We start from the raw sequence: 19,666 nt of genomic DNA on the forward strand, positions 1-19,666 counted from the left end.
GATTTGCAGTCAGGCCTCTGCGTGTTTGTTTGCTTTGCACGTTTTTTTGTGACTTTTATGAATTTAGCGTCCGTGTGCATGAATGTGTGTTTTTACTGTATGTGTGTCTCAGAGTGTGTGTGAATGATGTGTTTGTCTGCAGTGTGTGTGTCCGTGTGTGTGTGTAACACAGTAAGCTGCCCTCGGGCTGATATATATTCTTTTCACTCAAACAGCCCATTTACAGTTCTGGGGTCGGCTCCCTCTCGCTCTGCCGTGACCCGGACCGTTTAGAGGTCAGCGTCAAAGCTGAACCCAGGTCAGCTCGCTAACTGACTCCAGCTCCGGTCCTCTGGGGGTTTACTGACAGCCAGGCGGCTCAAACTGTGGGGTAGGGGCCTGAAATGGGCTGTTTGGCTTCTACTGTTGGGTCCCAGCATGAAAAAGGGCGCAAAGATATTCACTGTATCCTCTGGAGTCTCTGTGCCACACTTCCTCTCCATCAGTTTCTGTCTGTCTGCCAAAGGAATGATCCATGAACTTTCACTGCTCACGCAAATTACCCATTTGGTTCTTTTTCTTCTGTTTATTTCTGTTTATTTCAAACTGGAAACATTAAACACATGACTTCCTAGCAGGCAGGAGTGTTTAGAAGTGTAGCTGCCATGAAATGAAAGTGTGGTGGATCGCTGGTCTAATTTGAAAAATCTCAGGTCCTGAAAATGTTCAGTTTTTCCCAACATGGCGGCTTAGTAATGCTGAGTGATCATAAATTAAGGAAAATGTATAATTTAACTTCTTCAGGCCTCATTAAGTTTTTAAATAAAACAATCAAATGAGAAAAAACTAGAAGGGCACCTGGAGAGTGCAAAACTCCACCAAGGCCAACAGTTCAGTCGTCTATGATATGCAAAACCACTATGTCGGGATACATTAGTCTGATCCTTCATCATAGCTTATTTATGTGGCAGATCTGGTCCCAAATTCCTGGGGTCCTTCCTCGGGCCATGAGACACCTTTAGACCACGTTCCATGTGAATTGTCACAGCAGTTTTTTCGCAATCCCGCTGGCAACATCACCTCCTCGGCGGGTGGATGCAACCACTCTTTGTAGCCATGACAAACCTACAACAAGTGATCCTAAGTCGATGTTGTTTTGTTTGTAAGAGTCAAAACCCAAAAAATGTTGGCAGCCACCAAACTACAGCTCCTGGACGCTCAAATCTATATTTTTTATCAATATTCGCATCCAGTAAATCTGTAAGTAGAAGCTACGCATCAAAAGTTTTGAACCTCAAGGAACCACATCAACATCTTTCTGCACTCTTTCATCGTAATGACTTTTTCTGTACTTGAGGCCTGAGCTGAAAGTGTTTTGAGAACCTCTGACCTCGTCTTTTCATTGATGGAGGTCAAAGCAGAACTCACATCACATCCCAAAGGCTTCCCAAATCAGTCTTCATTGGATTAACCTGGTGTATACTGTCTGCACTGAAACATCTGCAGCCTCCGTGTTTACTTTTGCTCTGGGAGCGGAGACGATGGATCCATCAGAAACTTTTAGCGTGTGGGGACTCAAAAGAAATGGTCTGTTTGGGCTCCAAACCACAGAGAGAAAAAGAAATACTCTGAGCTTTTAGAGGTGAAGATCAAAGCTGGAGCGGCGGTCCAATCCGAAAAGACTGTTTTCAATCAATAAAAAAAATCTGTCGTTAAAATCATTGCAGATAATTTGTGGTTTGCAAAAGACCATCAGCATCTGTGGCAGATTGTCGAGCAAGTCTTGTTAACGATGGTGTTCGGGATGTTGGTAGTAAGTTTACAGTGCTTCCTTCAGGAGTTTTACAACATAAACCAGCAGGTGATGTAAAATATAACCTAAAAATGTGTCCAAAAGCAAGTCCAAATCTGGTTTTCTTACGGCACAGTCAAACCAAGTAAAAAAAAAAAGTAGAGATCAAAAACATTGTAGGAAATTGGACATAGGAGATGAGGGGATCTCCATTTACCGATGGGACAGGAGGAGCTTCTAATAAAGTGTGGGGTGATTGGGAATCTCCTCCAAATAATGTAGTCTAACTTCTTTTTGCTCAGGTGTCTTCAGACTTGTTCAGGCGCCCCTTCCTTCTTATGGATATATAAATCTTTATGAGGTGTAACTCTATGTAGGACAGAAAAAGCACTCTAATGTAAGTCAATATTTGATGTTTGACGGGCTGAAAGAAACCAGCTCCCACTGTTGAAGCAACCTTTGAGCCACCAGGTTGATTAATAACCCTTGCAGGATATGTATTTGTCAATCAAATCCGAAGAGCTCTTTCATTGATCTTTATTCCTTCTCTCTGTCCAGGGTTCGGGCTTCCACGCGTCGCGGAGGCAGAAGTACGGCAACGTCTTCAAGACCCACCTCCTCGGCCGGCCTCTGATCCGGGTGACGGGCGCCGAGAATGTGCGTAAGGTCCTGATGGGCGAGCACACGCTGGTGACGGTGGACTGGCCGCAGAGCACTGCCACGCTGCTGGGACCAAACTCGCTGGCCAACAGCATCGGAGACATCCACCGCAAGAGGAGGAAGGTCAGGACTCACAACACTCGAATACATGAATACAAAGAGACACATGTTTGCGTTTGGGACATGTAACGGGAGTCAGGACGGGGGGAAAGTGGCTCTGAAAAGTCAGTATGTTGCTCCTTTGCAGAGGACGGCAGCTGTAGTTTAGTTTGGAGTCATTTGGTGCACAATGAGGAAGGGAGGACACACAAACAGAAAGAGAGTATCAGTGTAAAGCTATCCGTCTTATCAGCAGCATTCTGGCTACTGAAGCGTGAGAACCACCCCTCCATCGCTCCATCGTCCACTCACTACCTGTGTGCCCTCATTACCTGTTTTCTCTCCTCATGTTTTCTTTATTTAATTCTGACTAAAACATCTCTCCATTTTCCTTTTTTCACCTTCTGTCTGTCTTCCCTTTCTCTATCTTTTCAGTGCCAGTAGGACCATTTCAGGTAATCAGCCACTTAGCTCTCCCTCCTATTATCCCGTTATCCCCGGGCACATACCTTCCCTCTCTCTCACACACACACAGTCACAGATAAACACACAGGGAGCAGAGTCTGCTGTGTTTTCCTATAAATCTAGTTTTCTCTCGTTGGATCGTCCGTGGAGGAGGAGAGGAAGCAGGCAGATTTTTTGGGGGGAAGGCGGGGTTGGGTTTCGTTGCCTGCACGGTGCCCGGGGACAGTGAGGGGTCGGTTGGGTCTAATCTGGGCTCTGATCCCCTCTCCTCTCCCTGGAGACCCCCGCACTAACCTCATGTAATGACCCCTGATTAGGAAGGCAGCCTCCGACACAAGCACAAAGAGGGGCTTTCTGTGGGGGCCCAACACACACACACACACACACACACACACATAACATTACAGGAAAGCATATGTGCACACACACACACCTGAACATTCCCCCGCTCTCAGCCCAAGTAGACGGAGTCCAGCAACTGCTGCTTATAGCTGTAGGGTAAGCCTTGGTGCTGCTCGGCCTCTAACCTGCTGAAGCGCCTTTGAGCAAGACTGGCAATCTCCTACCTGCTGCCAATTGGTCCGTGACCTTTGACCTTCCTGCGGATGCAAATTGAAAGAGGTTTGAAGACTAAATTACACAGGATCCGTCTCCGCCAGGACCTCTGGAGTTGATCGCACCCACTCTAGTCAATTCTCGTGTTTCTACAGCACGCGCCGCGTTCCGTCTCAGATGTGTCCCATAAGCGTCTCTCCGCTCTGCTCCGCTAAAAGTACGCGCCGAGTCTATTTTTGACGGAGGCCGCTTCAAGCACGCGCCAAGCTGAACCGAGCAGATCGTTCCAAACAGGAAGTCAGACACGAAAACAGCATAGAGCATCTGGTTATTTCAAAATAAAACGTGTACAGACATCCGTTTTGATATCCTATCACCATATCACCATGACATCATAGCCGGTGGCTCGAGGCCAGGAGTCAATCAATCGGTCGAAACGCCTCCTGGGGGCTACGGCGTGCGCCTTGTGACGGACAAGAACTGCGGTGGACGCAGATCCTGTGGGATCCGGGCGCTAAAGAGGAATAAACTCGCTAGCTTGGCAACACTGAGGCTGCAAACAATCAATCATTTCTTTTATATATCCTCGAGCAGAGCCGGACTCAAGGGCCATTTGCCGCGACCCATGATGCAACATTCTCTGCAGGACCCAGCGTTGCATCAAAAAAACCCACTTGACTGAGATCACCACGTAAATAACGACTGTGTTTATCACCACATGTATCTCCATATAGTCTTGCTTAAGGACAGGAGGGGTCGAGAAACAGGGACAGGGACGGAGGGAGGAGAGAATGACAAGCAGGGCAGAGAGGTCAGCTGGGCAGTGTGTGTGTGTGTGTGTGTGTGTGTGTGTGTGTGTGTGTTGGCAGCGCTCCCTCCTGTTTTCTGGGTAATAAAACAAAGTCAACAGACAGAAGCAGAACAACATCAACTGAGAGAAAGAATGAGCGACTGGCTCACTGTCTGACCCACTGGACCAGAACTGCTGCTCACTGTGTGTGTGTGTGTGTGCAGGCCCTCCTTGTGGTTTTCGTACGGAAAAACAATCTTCACACAGCACATTAGCCTTTGGTGGATCAACAGAGCCAGCCAGTTTCCATATAACCCCGTGTTAAGCTAGGAAACTAACTCCCTCAAAGAGCCACGGCGGGCTGGTTTTCCACTACGGGACGGTCAGGGCCAAACGAGGCCACATCATGCTTGTCTGAAAACAACATCAAACACGTGAACCTCTGCTGCAGACAGATTGAGTTTTATCACTCCTGGTACCAGATCAAGGCTTTTCCCATGGGCTCAGGGACAGGCCGGAGTCGGTTCTGAGTGCGGAACCAGTGTGGCTCCTGAAACTTTCATGGAAATGTCGCGACAGAAGTCTCCTCTCGGATACTTCCACTTCTAAAGACAGATTTCTATATTCAGATCACCGTGGTGTCAATGGCCAGAGGCAGCGCAGACAGCACCTTCTTGCAAGGTCAGACTGGGAGTTAAATGGGTCCCCATTACGGCACCTTTTCTGACATCGATTTCATTTGTATGTTGACTAGATTCCGTTCTTTCAGTCTTGATTCTGATTTGGTTTTTCCCAATTTTTGCAAAGACAGATCCTGAGAACGGAGGTCTGTAGCGTTGCACTTGCCTATCAGTATTAGGTAGTATGGATTAAAAAGAGATGACCGGTTGTTCCAAATCACAAGCACACAAATTTGGTCATGTTTGGCTCGTGGAAAATGGGGGACAAGTCCTAAAATCTTACACAAAATCCAGACCGTCTTGATATGAAAATGGACGAAACTAGAGGAGGACAAAGGAGGAATAACCATTAGTCAGCACGTTTGGACCACTTGGGCTTAAGGCCCCTGTTGTCTGTTAGATCTTCATAATTGTGGTGCCAGGATTGTCTTTGTGTTCGTAGAAAAGGTAGATCATTTTGGTAACCCCTCGACTCCATAGGATCCATCTCCGGCGCATTCCGGAACTAATCCTGGGTTCAGACGTAGCGGGCCTTTCTGTGTGGAGTTTGTATGTTCTCCCCGTGCATGCGTGGGTTCCCTCCGGGTACTCCGGCTTCCTTCCACAGTCCTAAGACATGCTCGTTAGGTTCATTGGTGACTCTAAATCGGCCGTAGACATGAGTGTGAGTGTGAGTGTGAAAGGTTGTCCTGCCCTGTGATTGACTGGTGATCCGTCCAGGTGTTACCCTGCCTTTCGCCCAGTGACAGCTGGGATAGGCTCCAGCCTCCTGCGACCTAAACTGGATAAGCGGTATACATAATGGATGGATGGATGGATGGACTACATGGACAGAACGCCACGTAAAAACACTGAGGTTTGGGTTCTGCTACTGAAACGATGACATAATGACCGAGCTGGAAGAGACAGCAACACTTGGTGATGACAACCAATTCAGCTGACCACGATGAGCCATACGGTTAAATAGATTTTAGTTATATTCTTTAGTTTTAAGTGTGCAAAACAACAATGAAGATAGTCCATCTGACCTTTCTGTCCCTCAGCTGCCCGACCCGCTCTTCACCTTTCTCAGTGATATAAACAGTTTGTGTGCTTTAGTAAACACACTGAGACGGCCCGACCTGCAGTGGAAAAAATGTCCCTCTGAACTGAAATAACACAGGGTGAATCAAAGTGAGGCGTTTTAAGGCACACTCACACACACTGTGTTGACAGTGGCAGCCAGCTCTTTATTTTCACCTCACATTCAGTCTTTTTTGCTCCTCCACTATTTAAATTCCCTCATTCCGACTCTTTTTAAGGTTCCACATTTTCCTTCTCGTCTGTTTTTTTTGTATTTTGGAACCATCCCTCCGTGCCTAAATTTAGGAGATGGAGAAACACAGGCAGGGAGAACAGAGACAAGGGAGACATGTGGACCTCTGCCTCAGTTTACAGTCTGATTTAGCTTCTTTCTCAGTGATAATCAGAGAAAAAAAGGGGCCTTGAATGCACCACAGCAAGTCAAAGCTGAAGCCAGCGAGGTGAAATCAGTATGCAGCTCTCACGGCTGTTTCCTGTGCTTCCGCTCATCACCAGTAGAGGGCACCGCCAATTCCAGCTGAACTGAAGCCAGCTCTGTCTGCCCCCTCTGTGCTTCACTCAGTTTGATCACTCTCTGAGGTCACATTTAATGGACAGATACATGAATGTTGAGGGTTTAAAAGAGGAGAAAATACTACTAATAATAAAGTGTTACAGTAATGCAATGATACAATACGGCAGTGGTGGAGGAAATCTACATTAAAATAGTATTACACTACAAAGCAAAAGTATTGTAAAGTGTAAAGTATGGCATTTATATAAACTCTGATAAATCACTGTAACACAGAGCAGAGAAATTTAATAATAAATAAGGCAAAATGGAAATATTCAAGTTAAGAAACAATAAATGTGGTAAATTTCGACTTCCCAATCCTGGAAAATTCCTTAAAAACCTAAAGAAATTCGTGTTCTTTAAGCTGCCGAGCATCCGCATTTGGATATAAAAGGTCATCTTCCAGAAATACTTGTGAACGCTTGTGTTGAGATCGCGTACAAGCTGAATCTTAGCCTCCTGAGTGACTCGTTTTGACTTCACCTGGCCGCTCTGAGCTTCTACAACTAAAGCTCGCCAAAGGCAACCCTCCTCTGATTCACGGCGTTGATAGAAGCGGGGGAAAGACGCGCGGACTGCTTGTTTGACTAAGAGCGAAGAGAGAAAGGAATAAAACAGTGTTTTAAGGAGAGGATGGATGAAGGGGCCGGGAGAGACGGGAAGAGGTGGGAGTAAAGAGAGAGAGAGAGAGAGAGAGGAGGGCAGAGAGAAGAATAAAGGAGTCTTTACATGTCTGTGGAACCAGCAGCTCGCAGCACTTTCACATAATTTAAGACATATGGACGTTATTAGGACGACCGTGTCTGTGTGTGTGTGACTATGTAAGTGTGTTTGCAAGAGTCTGGCAGTGTGTGCGTCAGTGTGTGTGTGTCTTTAAGCCTGTGTCTTTGCGCTGCAGGCTACAGAAGACAGTCACGTTTTTGTGGTGCAGAAGAATGACTGTTGAATGAAACAACAACACACACACACACACACACACGTCCTGAGTGGAACGTCCCAGAGTGACACTGCATAAAAAACTGTGTTTGATTGGCAGCCGTGCTGTGTAGTGAGATGCTGTGAGTGTGTGTGTTAGTCTGACCTGTAGTTACCTTTCAGTCGGACTGACTCACCGGTCCCACAGTAGCTCAACTGCTGCTCCAACTCTATTTCTGTACGTGTGTGTGTGTGTGTGTGTGTGTCTGTGTGTGTAGAAGTGGCAAACTACTCACCTAAATCGACCAATTATGTATAATCCAGCGCAGGCGGCTTAAGTCGGTTAACGTTACACAACCATCTTTGGCTTAACGAAAAATCTGCCAATTCACTTTTAGATCTTGCTGAAGATCTTCATGACGATTCTGAAAGATGATTCGTTTTTCTCGTCCCATGGTGAGTCTTTATCAAACTAAGAAGCTAACAGCTGGCTAGCTGCTAGCTTAGAGATAAATAGCTGAGTCATGGATACAAAGATATTAAATCCGAAGCTGTTACCGCTACCGCTAAAGAGCTTCAGACGGCGCCTGCATTAGTAGGCCAGCAGGTGGTTGGCATTAAAGTCCTGGTACGGTTTAGGTTAAAAACTTCTAAAGATCATGGTATCAATTGAAATATGATCCTCAAGGAGCAGATGGAGTGGAGTTACGTACAACTCAACGTTGACTTTAGGTTTCACACCGGCACAAACCCTGGTCTCCTTGGTGAAAGTCCTGTGTTTGTTTGACCCATCGGGGCATCCAGAGCACCCCCTTGCTGACAATGAGGTTGTGGTCGCGTCTGACTACCTCTTATCAATGCCACAGATGGCTGACATCTGTGAACTGACATAGGTTGTGAAGTTGTCACCAAACGTTTAACACCATGGATCAATAGCGTCTTGCAAACATCCATTTTTGGATCAGAGGACTTTCTTTGCATGGCGTCGCATCTTTCATGGCCTCTTGTCTTTTTCCAACTCACTTCTTGCGTGTCTTCATGTTGTTTGGAGACCAGACAGACTCGTCAAGGACCCCTTGCATTTACTCATACAATGTCCCAACCCCAACGACTTTAAAGTACCTCATAGACGTATTACGTGCATAGGCGCCGACCCCGTGGGTGTGCTTTGGAGATGGCCGAGCATCCACTGGCACCAAACTCTACCAGGGTTTCCCACACATGCTCGGGCCCCAAAGCATCCACTGGATCGTAGTATATTTGGCAGCCCATTTCGGCCCTCTGCAATCGATTAGCTAGTGGCATTGGGCAATTTCCCCTCGCTCTAGCTTCCCCCCCACATGCTCGGGGATCTGATAATGACCTGGAACAATGGATAAATGAACAGTGACCGATCAATTGAACTTTGACATGAACGTCCTCTCTCAAAGCTAACTAACCAGGCTGCCTCACAAACAAAAGCAGCAGCCATGGCAGCCTTGTGTTTCTCCTCAGACTGTTCTGAGGTCAGATAGTGTGTGTAATCCACTGTGGTCAGGGTTGGAAAGCAGGTCATGTAAACTGATCTGTGACCAGCGGCCCCAGGGTGCGGCAGCAGAGGAAATGTAGCGCTGCTAACGTCTTGGAGCTCTGTGATCTGCACTAACCACTCCCTAACACACACAGCATTATATACTGTATATATATAAAGCCATACAGTGCATACACGTAACTCACACATGCACACTCTCGTGCACACAGGGCTGAGCTCAGTGGACTATTGTTCATTCATTCTGAGAGCGAAGGAGGGAGGGAAGCAGGGTTTGGAGGAGCGATGGTAGAGAGAGGGAAGAGGGCAAAAGAGGAGAAAGAAAATGAGAGGAAAAATGAGGTAGAGGACAAAATAAGAGTATGGGTGCCCAACTGATGGTTTAGAGGCTGAAACATCAACCTCAGGAACCACATGTACCCTCACTGGCCTGGGCTCAAAGCCCACTAGAAGCTCCTTTCTTCCCTCTCAGACTCTATTATGTCTCAATGGAAAAAAGCAGGAACAGTCTTCATAACCATGTTTCTTCAGTGTCTTAACGTGTGGAAAAATATATTCTTCATACACAATAAAGCCATTTTGTGGCTAAACCAGTTCAGTTCTACTTGCACAGTTTTTCCAAAGGTTTATTCTGGACGTACGTGTCTTTAAAAGAGCGTTATCAAGGAGACAAAGCGTGCCAGTTTGCAACATCCCGTCAAAGTTACTAAAAGTAAAGTCTACATTGTTTTAAGCTCAGTTTAGTTTATCCGCACGGTTGTGAAAAGTCGTAAAAAGAACCCACAGCGATAAAATAAACCGAGACCACAAACAAGATGCAATTATTAGTTTGGGCAAGTAAGGAAACAAAGAAGCAGCTCGTAAAAAGTAAGGCTGTCAAAGTACATTCCCTTTCACGCCACTATTTATTTTAACGCATGCGCGTTCTATTATTATGACCCTCCGCCCGCCCCGTAGTTTGAGAAATCAGGAAGCGATGCAGCCGCAGTGTTGTGGATAGCATGCAGAAACAAACCTCCGTGAGCAGAAATAGAAAAAGAAAAGGGTCTTTTACATGAGAGGTTCAGCCTCAAAGCCCTGCTAGATGGTTCTCTGGACAAGACAAAAAGTTATTTGTTTTTACTGTCGATGTGAACTGAGTTACCACCGGCAGCGTTTCCGCTACATACATTTTGCAGTTCGTTCGCCGGCTCTCCTTGTTGAGGAAGAGCACTGAAACAGTGACAGGAGTCACAGTACATCAGGACGCTCTCTGTCCGCACACAATCATATGCAGTGTAAACATTCCTACTGTGTATCTCCGTATGTCCCTATTGTAAATGCATTGATTGTCGCTGTTTATAAAGCTTATAAAAGGTGCAGATGTCATTCGGTAACGATCGATCATTTGATCGCTACGTCATTAATAACATCCCTCGTGCACACGTGGCTCACGTGTTGTGAGAACTGAATTGCGAGAGAAAATATTTAACTTTTGTGACTTAATTAAACAGACTGCAGATGAAGACAGTCAACTCAGCAGACAGAGAGACAGACAGAAAGAGGGGGCGGGGCCAGAAGCTGTGCAGAGAGCAGAGGTGCATGTGTGTTGAGGGGACTGAAGCAAAGCAAAGTGATCAGATTAAAGTAGTTTGTGAAATAAGCATAAGTCTACATGTGATGTGCTTCTCACAGAAATCACTGATATATGCGATGATTGCCATGTTATGCTTTCAGCATATTTTCTGAGCATGCAGTACCTTTGAGGTTATACTGTAGAATATTCTGGACAGTATTTACAACAGGTTAAACAATTCGATTCATATGCGAATAATCGCGATTAAATATTCGATCGATTGTAAGCCCTAGTAAAAACACATAAATAAAACAACAAAGAAAGAAACTAGCTCCGGGATACATGCAGAAGTTCATCCCACAGCTTAACTACCACTTCCACATCGATCGTAAGGCTCTTTAAGTGACTGAGGCTCTGACGGAGCTACCACTTATCATTACACAGAAGTATTCATATAAAATGTTCAAATGTTCCAGTCTCATTTCATTGTGCAGAAAATGCAAACCATGTGTACCAGTCGCTGCTTGAAAAATGTGCTGCATCGCCGTCCTGCTGTTGCTGATCAAATAAATACCAGTCTGAAAGAATCGATTTGTTTTTGGGGCGAGCGGAAAAGGTTAAATGAATCAGACTGTTATTTATCCAAATAAAGCTAAGTGTTAGTGACTGATTCATATTCATATAAAAGCCCTATTCTAGTCTAGTCCGCTCACGTTTCTCCTTTCCACTCCAATGTTCTCCACTTCTAAATCATTCCAAAGTTTTAAGGGCAGTTTTGGAGGTTAAATCAGAAGGAATGTTATTTGTCCAAACAACACTGACGACTGTCGACTGATTCATACAAAGAAATACTACTACAAGCAGCCAGGAAAGACTTAACCCCCTGCCCCTCCTCCTTCTCCTCTCCTTTGCTCTTTCTGTCTGTCATTCTGGTTCTGCTGACTACAGGGGAAAACCTCCACAATGTATAAGTCTCTGTAAAGAAGGCTTGGGGGGGAGAGAAGGAGAGGGAGAGAATTCAGGGGTGAATAAGGACCGGGCATCACAGAAAAACGAACAAGAACAAACACACAATGGAAAGTCTTGTCTAGGTACAATTCAGAGGAGAGAAGACAGGGATTAATGGATAGAAAAGTTGAGATGTGACAGAAGGGAGTAGAAAGGTTAATATTAGGAAAATTGTACAAGGATCAACTTTGCAAAATGTCAAGTGAGTCAGATGCACAACTGTAAGCAACTTTCTATTGCTGCAATGCCATCTATAGGAGAAATCGCCAAACATTTGGGAGGTTTGTTCATCAGTGAAAGGTGCACATGTTTGGAAGAAACTGCTTCAGTCATTTAAGAGTTATACCAGTTTGCCATAAAGTGCATGCCTGTAAAAATGCTGGCCACCTTTTGGTAGATTCGATGGAATTGGGCAATGCGACGCATATTTAGGAGTTGTTATCAAAATTTAAGAGTGTATTATAAAAGTCCAAACTGGACCCAAACTTATTCTCCCCTCTTAATCGCTGACGGTTGACCAATCCTTTAAAATGTCGAATTGTCCTGCCCATTAAAAGACAGACAAACAAACAGATGAAAACCCCTCCTTGGTGGAGGTTGTGAATGTAAATACCACAGCAGAGGCAACGTGTCCTTCGTGACATCTGTTCATGCACCCTGTCAGTCAGGATTTGCCACGCTCAGAAGTTTCCTAAAGATATTCAACTGTAAGAGGATCATGTGCAGTTTGTTTGCCTAATCAGTGCTTTTGTCCTCTGCTCGGACTTGCATGGGTTCAAATGACTTTCTCTGTGCTTTCTGTCTGAGTGCCAGCGCATAGAATTTATGAGTGTTTCATTAATATTCTGGTTGATCTTATCAGCCTTTGCAGTTTGAACAGACAGGTGTGTACCCATTCTGCATTTTAAGTTAAGGGCCTCTTACTCTTTCTCTGCAGGTGTTTGCCAAAGTGTTTAGCCACGAGGCGTTGGAGTCCTACCTCCCGAAAATCCAGCAGGTCATCCAGGAGAGCCTCCGAGTGTGGAGCTCCAACCCTGAGCCCATCAACGTCTACAGGTACAGCAGTGGTCCAGGGTGTGAAAATTAGTGTTTGGATCATCATCATCATAGGAGGTTGGAACACTAGTATTTCTGCAGAGAAAACAACACTCCTACACATTAAGAGGCGAATACTGTAGTAAATCTGTATTTGCATATCAGTATCTTCAAGTGAAACAGGCATCACTGAAACATTTGGGGTTGTTGTGTTTTGAAACCAATGTTGCAGTATCCAGGACAATAAGAACATCATCAGTGTGGGTAGAAATATCTTATCTGCAAGAATAGTATAACGCCAGGTCCTTTGCAAGACTGCTTATAATTGACCCAACAACGATAACAAAGAAGAGGTATAAATGCAGGTATCATCAGTCAAGCATCACATTTATATGCATTGGTCCTGATTGGTTGTCTTTCCACAGGGAGAGCCAGAGGTTGTCGTTTACGATGGCGGTGAGGGTGCTGCTGGGATTCAGGGTGTCCGAGGAGGAGATGAGGAATCTGTTCTCAACCTTCCAGGACTTTGTTGACAACCTGTTCAGTTTGCCCATTGACCTGCCGTTTAGTGGCTACAGGAAGGTACGTGTTGACCTATAGTTTTTCTTTGGTCTATGTTTTTTTCCAACTGGCAATTTACCAATTAGGCCACTGCTGATGAAAAAACTGGTTAAATCACTGGGCTTCATTGAGACATGTTGTAGGCCAGTATTAAGTTCCCTATGTTTTTGTTTGCAGGGTATCCGTGCACGTGACTCCCTGCAAAAAAGCATAGAAAAGGCCATCAGAGAGAAACCGCTGTGTTCCCAAGGGAAGGATTACAGCGATGCGTTGGACGTTCTGATGGAGAGCGCCAAGGAGAACGGCACCGAGCTCACCATGCAGGAGCTGAAGGTAACGCACCTTTGCACAAAAATGACCCGAGTAGCGGGAAAAGGTGTGCAAACAAGCTTTGGAAGCGGCTGTACCATGAATGGTAGTCGTAACAAATACGGCATAGGTACACACCAACTCTGCTGCGTATTTGTTCTAACATACATAGAGTGAACACACTCACTGTTTACCAAGTAAAGTACTGCCAAAGGGTACCTGACGTGGATGACTGAACACACACATATAGACCAACAAATTTGTCCAACAAATCATCTTGGGATCATAAGCAATGAAAGTGACTTTATATACACATCTTTATGTAAAATATGACTGCAGGGATGCTAAGCCAATGCCTAGAGGCAGACAGTAACAGTATAAGACACACACACTCATGGACAGGCACACCCTCTATTTACCTATTAAAGTAATTCTGAGGAATTCTGTGGAAACTCAACTCTCTCTGCGTCTCTCTCGCTCTCTGTGGTTTCTGGGTTAAGTCCAGGGCCAAAAATAAGTCAACACTCCCCCTGCTAGGGGTCTGAAAGAGGCCTCCTGTACGCACACACTCACACACACATATATATATATAAATACACACACAAAGTGAACTGGGGAGCCCCTGTCGCAGAGGCCCAGGCTGAAGCACTCTCCTGCAGTTTTCTGACGCACGCATATATAACACACAGACGCAGGGTGAGGCAGAGATGTGTTTTGACACGGATGATGGCAGATGAGAGGTTTATAATGAGTGTCGTGCTGCCCAGCCTCAGTGTTATTTATTCCACTACCTTAATAATGGGCCCGGCAAGGAGCGCTTTATGTTGTTATTGGACATGAATTTTCCAAAAAACGCTTCTTTTTAGGAAAGAAAAACATCACACTTTTATTATGTCTTGGCTTTTGACATTTTTTTTGGCCATGTCATTACGAAACAAATGGCAGGCATGAGGTGTGGGATAGTGGATTTGTGCCCAAAGTAAGGCTGAGGGCCCAGGTCGAACTCGCCTTAAAAAAAGATTTCACATTTAAAAAAAGAATAAATCAAAAAGCTTTTGGCTGATATCCACACTCACTCTTCAGCACATAATACTACCATCTAGATTTCCACTCTCTGGACCCTTTAGTCAAGTGACAAGCAATTAGCCCATCAGAAGCTGAGGGAGAATCCAGTTGGCTTGTCCACAAAGTAAAGACAAATCAACTCAAATGCCCTCGGTAAATATCTGCAGTCGGTGTAAGTTTGTCCTCATGCTGAAATTATGCTTTACTTTAAATATCAAAGACTGGCTTTTCCCAATGTCTGGCGCAGTAGTGGATAGTAATAGTGATTGAATAGGGGGCCTAGTCCCAGTCCCAGTTGGGTATTCCAGATGGGTTCCACATATCAACCCAGCTAATACCCATGTAGGCCCCACTTAGAAGTATTAACTGGACAGAAGCCTAATGTTTGAGAACCAGGGCTCTAACAGACCACTTCCCTTAATATGATCATCTCTAAGGAGTCAACAATCGAGCTGATCTTTGCTGCCTTCGCCACCACGGCCAGCGCCAGCACCTCGCTTATCATGCAGCTCCTCCGCCACCCTGCCGTCTTGGAGCGCCTAAGAGAGGAGCTGAGAGCCAGGGGTCTCCTCCACAACGGCTGCCTTTGCCCTGAAGGCGAGCTGAGGCTGGACACCATCGTGAGCCTCAAGTACCTGGACTGTGTCATCAAGGAGGTGCTGAGACTCTTTACGCCTGTCTCAGGGGCCTACAGAACGGCCATGCAGACCTTTGAACTTGACGTGAGTAGTCCTGTAACAGTCACATCAAAGTCACGTTTCAGCTGTATTTTCTGTTGTTGTTCCATGCCATGGTAGTTCTTCCTTCTTTTGAAATGACAGAATACTACCTAAAATTGCGCTTTTTTATAGGTATACTTATCAAGAACCAAGTGCTGTAGCAACTGATGCTCAGATTCCTGTGTTTCTATCTTGCATGTATTCTTTAAACAGTGTCCTACGCTTACTGATACACAGGAACTGGAATCAGTTGTCTTGTAACTCCCAGAGTCTCTAGCTCTATAAGCTATTGAGGGACAACCTCTCCAGCATGATCACACTATAATCTAATTCTACTCATGATTGCACCCATAAAAACTGCTTTATGTCTTTATGTCTTTAGGGAGTCCAGGTTCCAAAGGGCTGGAGTGTGATGTACAGCATCCGGGACACACATGACACCTCGGCTGTCTTCAAAGATGTGGATGCCTTTGACCCTGATCGCTTCAGCCAGGAGCGAGGAGAAGACAAAGAGGGACGCTTCCACTACCTTCCATTTGGCGGTGGTGTGCGGTCCTGTCTAGGCAAGCAGCTCGCGACTCTCTTCCTTCGAATCCTTGCCATTGAGTTGGCCAGCACCAGCCGTTTTGAGCTTGCTACCCGGCAGTTTCCACGTGTGGTCACAGTACCAGTGGTCCACCCTGTTGACGGGCTGAAGGTCAAGTTCTACGGCTTGGACTCCAACCAGAACGAGATCATGGCCAAGTCGGAAGAGCTGCTGGGAGCAACTGTTTGAAAGGGCAGGGAGTTGACAAGTAAGGGGGGGGTGTTGAATTGAAGAAGTCTTTAGGGAGAAGATTGAAGGAAGGAAAGAAAGAATTTCAGAGTTATTTTTTCTTCTCCACCTTTGCTATGCTAAGTTAGAGGTTCCTTTTCAGACTAAAAGAAGAGCAGAGGTCTTCATCTCTTGAACAGCTGATGATGATGATCGGGACATTCCTCTGAGAAAGAAAGAAGCTGCCAAAAAAGTTATGAATTATGCTCTATTCTGTGTATTTTTTTTTAAAGAAATCTACAAACAAAATCTATTTACAAAATAGCTATGTAATTTAATTTGAAATAGAGTGTGGGTAGTGCACAATGGTAGGAAGAGAAGTATGGTGGTACTTTCGTGAAATTGAGTGTTGAAAATAGGAAAGTAAAAGTCAGGATGGTTGTGGAAGGAAGGCAAGATGGATGAAACAGGGTATAGGATGAAAGAATGATATATTAGCAGTTTGTTTGATCTTAATCAAATGCAGTGAACCATTACAGTTATCTAGCAGGGTATAAGAGGTGGATATATAGACTGAATGTTCTAGTTTTTCTGGACAAAATGTAACAATTTTTGAGCCAGAATTTTTGTGCCACCCAGATTCAACTGATGTGTTCTGGTTATCTGAAAAAGTTTTGAAAGAATGACATGAAACAGTGCTGACTTTGCGTTTTCCATCAAAGGTCCATCAAGATAAAAAATTGCTTCCTAGCTTACAGAAGCATTGGCAAGGATCATAGCACACTGGGTAGCAGGTTGGGGCACAGTGTCAATAAAACTTGTCAGATTAGCTCTGCAACACTTCTTTAAGCCAACCGTATCATGATGCAGTAAATACTTTGACTGGCTTACATTTGTACTGCTAATAAGGGTTCAAGTATCAATTCAGGCAGTGGAGGAGAGGGCTGTTCTTAGAAATGAGGGATGTAGTTCTGTTAGGGAAAATATGCTGGCTGCATATTCTAAGGGGCGTAACACATGACATTTTGAATTAATGTAACTGGGCAATTTGTTAACTTTCTTACAACCTTCTTTCCTGCTGTTTTCTTCACAAAGTTGCCTGTAAACTTATTGATTGAAAAAGTACTTCCTACATTGCTTCTACTCATTCATCGTATTGTAGAATAAGCTTAAATGACCAACAATACGAGACAAAAACAAACTTTATTTATTGTAGGGATTGAAGGGCTTCGATTGCAATCCTAATTACGTTAAAGAATAGAGGAACAAGGGAGTTTTTAGACGAAGTAACTGTTCAGGGTACTTCTCAAGGAGGTACCCTTGCTTGATGCTGTCATTATGCTTTTTACATTCTTCAAACTTTAAAACTATTCCTTGTTTGTGTTCCAAATTACAAACTGTAAAATCTCAAAGTATTGGGGACAAAAAAACAGGCTAGTGGTATGTCTTACTGTAGCGTCTTATTATCTTACTACTCTATTCATCAGTCTTTGCTAAGAGGTTGTCCACGAATATTGACTCAAAATGTTGCCCACATAAGAAGCTAATCCTAGTAATCTTGTTGGTGCGTAAACTCAGGTGAAGATTAGACATTGTAGGGGAAAACAAATTAGCATTTATTTTTTGGTGGTTAACTCTGACTGACTGCACATAAATACTGTCACTTACTCACTGTAGAAGTTTCAGAGCTGGACCGAATACTTTTTGAAAAGTGGTCAATCCTAATGGACAAAATATTTCAGGATGCCCTCACCTGATGTATGACCATCTGCAACCTTATTTATCCACCCAAGGAAGCTATTTTTGAGGTGAAAGCAGAATTAACTAACAGGAATTCCCAATTGGCATCACACATAAAGAGTTACTGAATCAAAGTCAGACAGCAACAAGGTCCAGGTGCGTTTCTGACCATTTGCTTTGACACATAAACTTCACTTTCAAGTTGCGTTGAGATTGAACTCTCTCGGACAGTGACCCGCCGAAAGAACTTAGTAAAGAACTTTGGCTCACAAAGCGGTGAAACTTCCTGAGCTGGAGGTGGAGAAAAGACAGAGGGATACAGTCGAGTTGAGGAGGAGAAAACCTACATACATGCTGCTTGAATGTTGCTTTGTCATACTGTGTTTGTTTGTTTGTGTGCTGTTTTTTTTTTCCCGTCTCTGTGGGGCAGCCATTTTGAGTTTCGTGGAGAAGGTGACATTTTGTCTTGCTGCTCCTCCAATCAACGCTAAAAATGCAAAAGAAAATAAATTCCATGGTTTAAGCAACTTTATTAGCTGAAAGAGATTTATAGTTTGAGGTGATTGCACAATCAGAACTCTCAGAGCTTTGTGTGTTCCAGAATTGGAGGGAAATTTGTTTTCTTATTTCCCATAAATGGAAAGCTTCTGCAACGGAACTCTGGGACTTTTAGCGGGACTCTCGGACATTCTAGAATCGTTGAACTAAGTCCCGAAACGAAGCTTGAGAAAGAAGGACCAATGAAATTTCAGGGGACGGCAGGGTTACTCTCAGAGGGCTTTTCTTCTTGTGTGATCCTGTTTGTCCAACAGCATTCCAGACGGATTCTGCCTGTGCTACACATTGTTCACTCTTTTTACCAACCACACCACTGATTTCTTCCTTATGAAAAAAAAATAAAAATAGAATTTTTTGCTGCTTTTCTTGTGTACATTTTCTAATTGAGAGTTATAGATTGCAATAGTTTGTATCGAGTGAGATTTGCTATTTCTTCCCCTTTTTATATATATATAATTTAGCTGATTAAAATATTTGCATTTTGTGAAACCCGGAAGAGCATTAATAGGTAATAGTGTATATTAATTTGTACAATATTTCTTTCCTTAGCAAGCCATGGGGAAAATCAGCTATTTACATTTACTAATAACCTAATATTAATGTTATTGTACGATTAATATTGTTGTTATAAGATATTTGAAATGATATTTTTTATTCTATTACAGATATAGAGTTTTTAGGCTAAATGAGAAGGTCTTTGGTAAATATTGGATGTATTTAGAATGTTATGTATTTCAGTTATATTGTAAACAGTGTTTAAAATGTTAATATTGTTGATTTGATTACTGTAATAATTATTATTTTTTTGTTATTCAGACTTATTATCACTGCATTTTATTTGATATTAATTATGGAAAAACAGAAAGCACTTGCGAGGTATGTCTATTTTTTAAGTGCCATGCGACTACACTTCCCTTCCTCTCACTTGTTGGTTTCTCTGAACTTGTCTTATGTCATTCTGTACATAATATTTGAATTTCTTTTTACAGGAAAAAAATGTTCATTTAGTTTAAATATGAATGTCTTGTTCTACTTTCTTCCTTTCCTTTTTGTTACCGTGACTGTTAAATGTACTCCTGTAATAAACTATAAAGAAAAAGAAATCTGAATCGTGGCTTTACTACATTTACCCTTCTTCTAGCTAGCTGAAGAGGAAATGGTTGGGAAACAGATCGCACTAAGACATTTCTAATGTGTCAAACATTATAAATATGATAAATGTTCATCCATCATCTGAGCTTTAAACTATAAGGATTCACCAAC

General features: G+C 43.8%; 1 protein-coding gene across 1 annotated transcript in view; it reads left to right on the forward strand.

Annotated features, from left to right (window-relative positions):
• The window catches only part of cyp26b1 (cytochrome P450, family 26, subfamily b, polypeptide 1), a 35,238-nt gene extending 15,779 nt beyond the window's left edge, over positions 1 to 19,459 (forward strand). Inside the window, exons 2-7 of the mRNA XM_069672505.1 lie at positions 2,330 to 2,554; positions 12,600 to 12,718; positions 13,123 to 13,279; positions 13,436 to 13,591; positions 15,070 to 15,354; positions 15,734 to 19,459. Coding sequence (XP_069528606.1) covers positions 2,330 to 2,554; positions 12,600 to 12,718; positions 13,123 to 13,279; positions 13,436 to 13,591; positions 15,070 to 15,354; positions 15,734 to 16,126 — 1,335 coding nt within the window. The 3' untranslated portion in view covers positions 16,127 to 19,459. The remainder of the gene's footprint in view (positions 1 to 2,329; positions 2,555 to 12,599; positions 12,719 to 13,122; positions 13,280 to 13,435; positions 13,592 to 15,069; positions 15,355 to 15,733) is intronic.
• Positions 19,460 to 19,666: the final 207 nt, after the last annotated feature.

The sequence above is a fragment of the Semicossyphus pulcher genome, unplaced genomic scaffold, assembly GCF_022749685.1.
Source record: "Semicossyphus pulcher isolate SPU_LCO1_2020_fin unplaced genomic scaffold, fSemPul1.0.p SCAF_21, whole genome shotgun sequence".
In the NCBI taxonomy this organism is placed as follows: domain Eukaryota; kingdom Metazoa; phylum Chordata; class Actinopteri; order Labriformes; family Labridae; genus Semicossyphus; species Semicossyphus pulcher.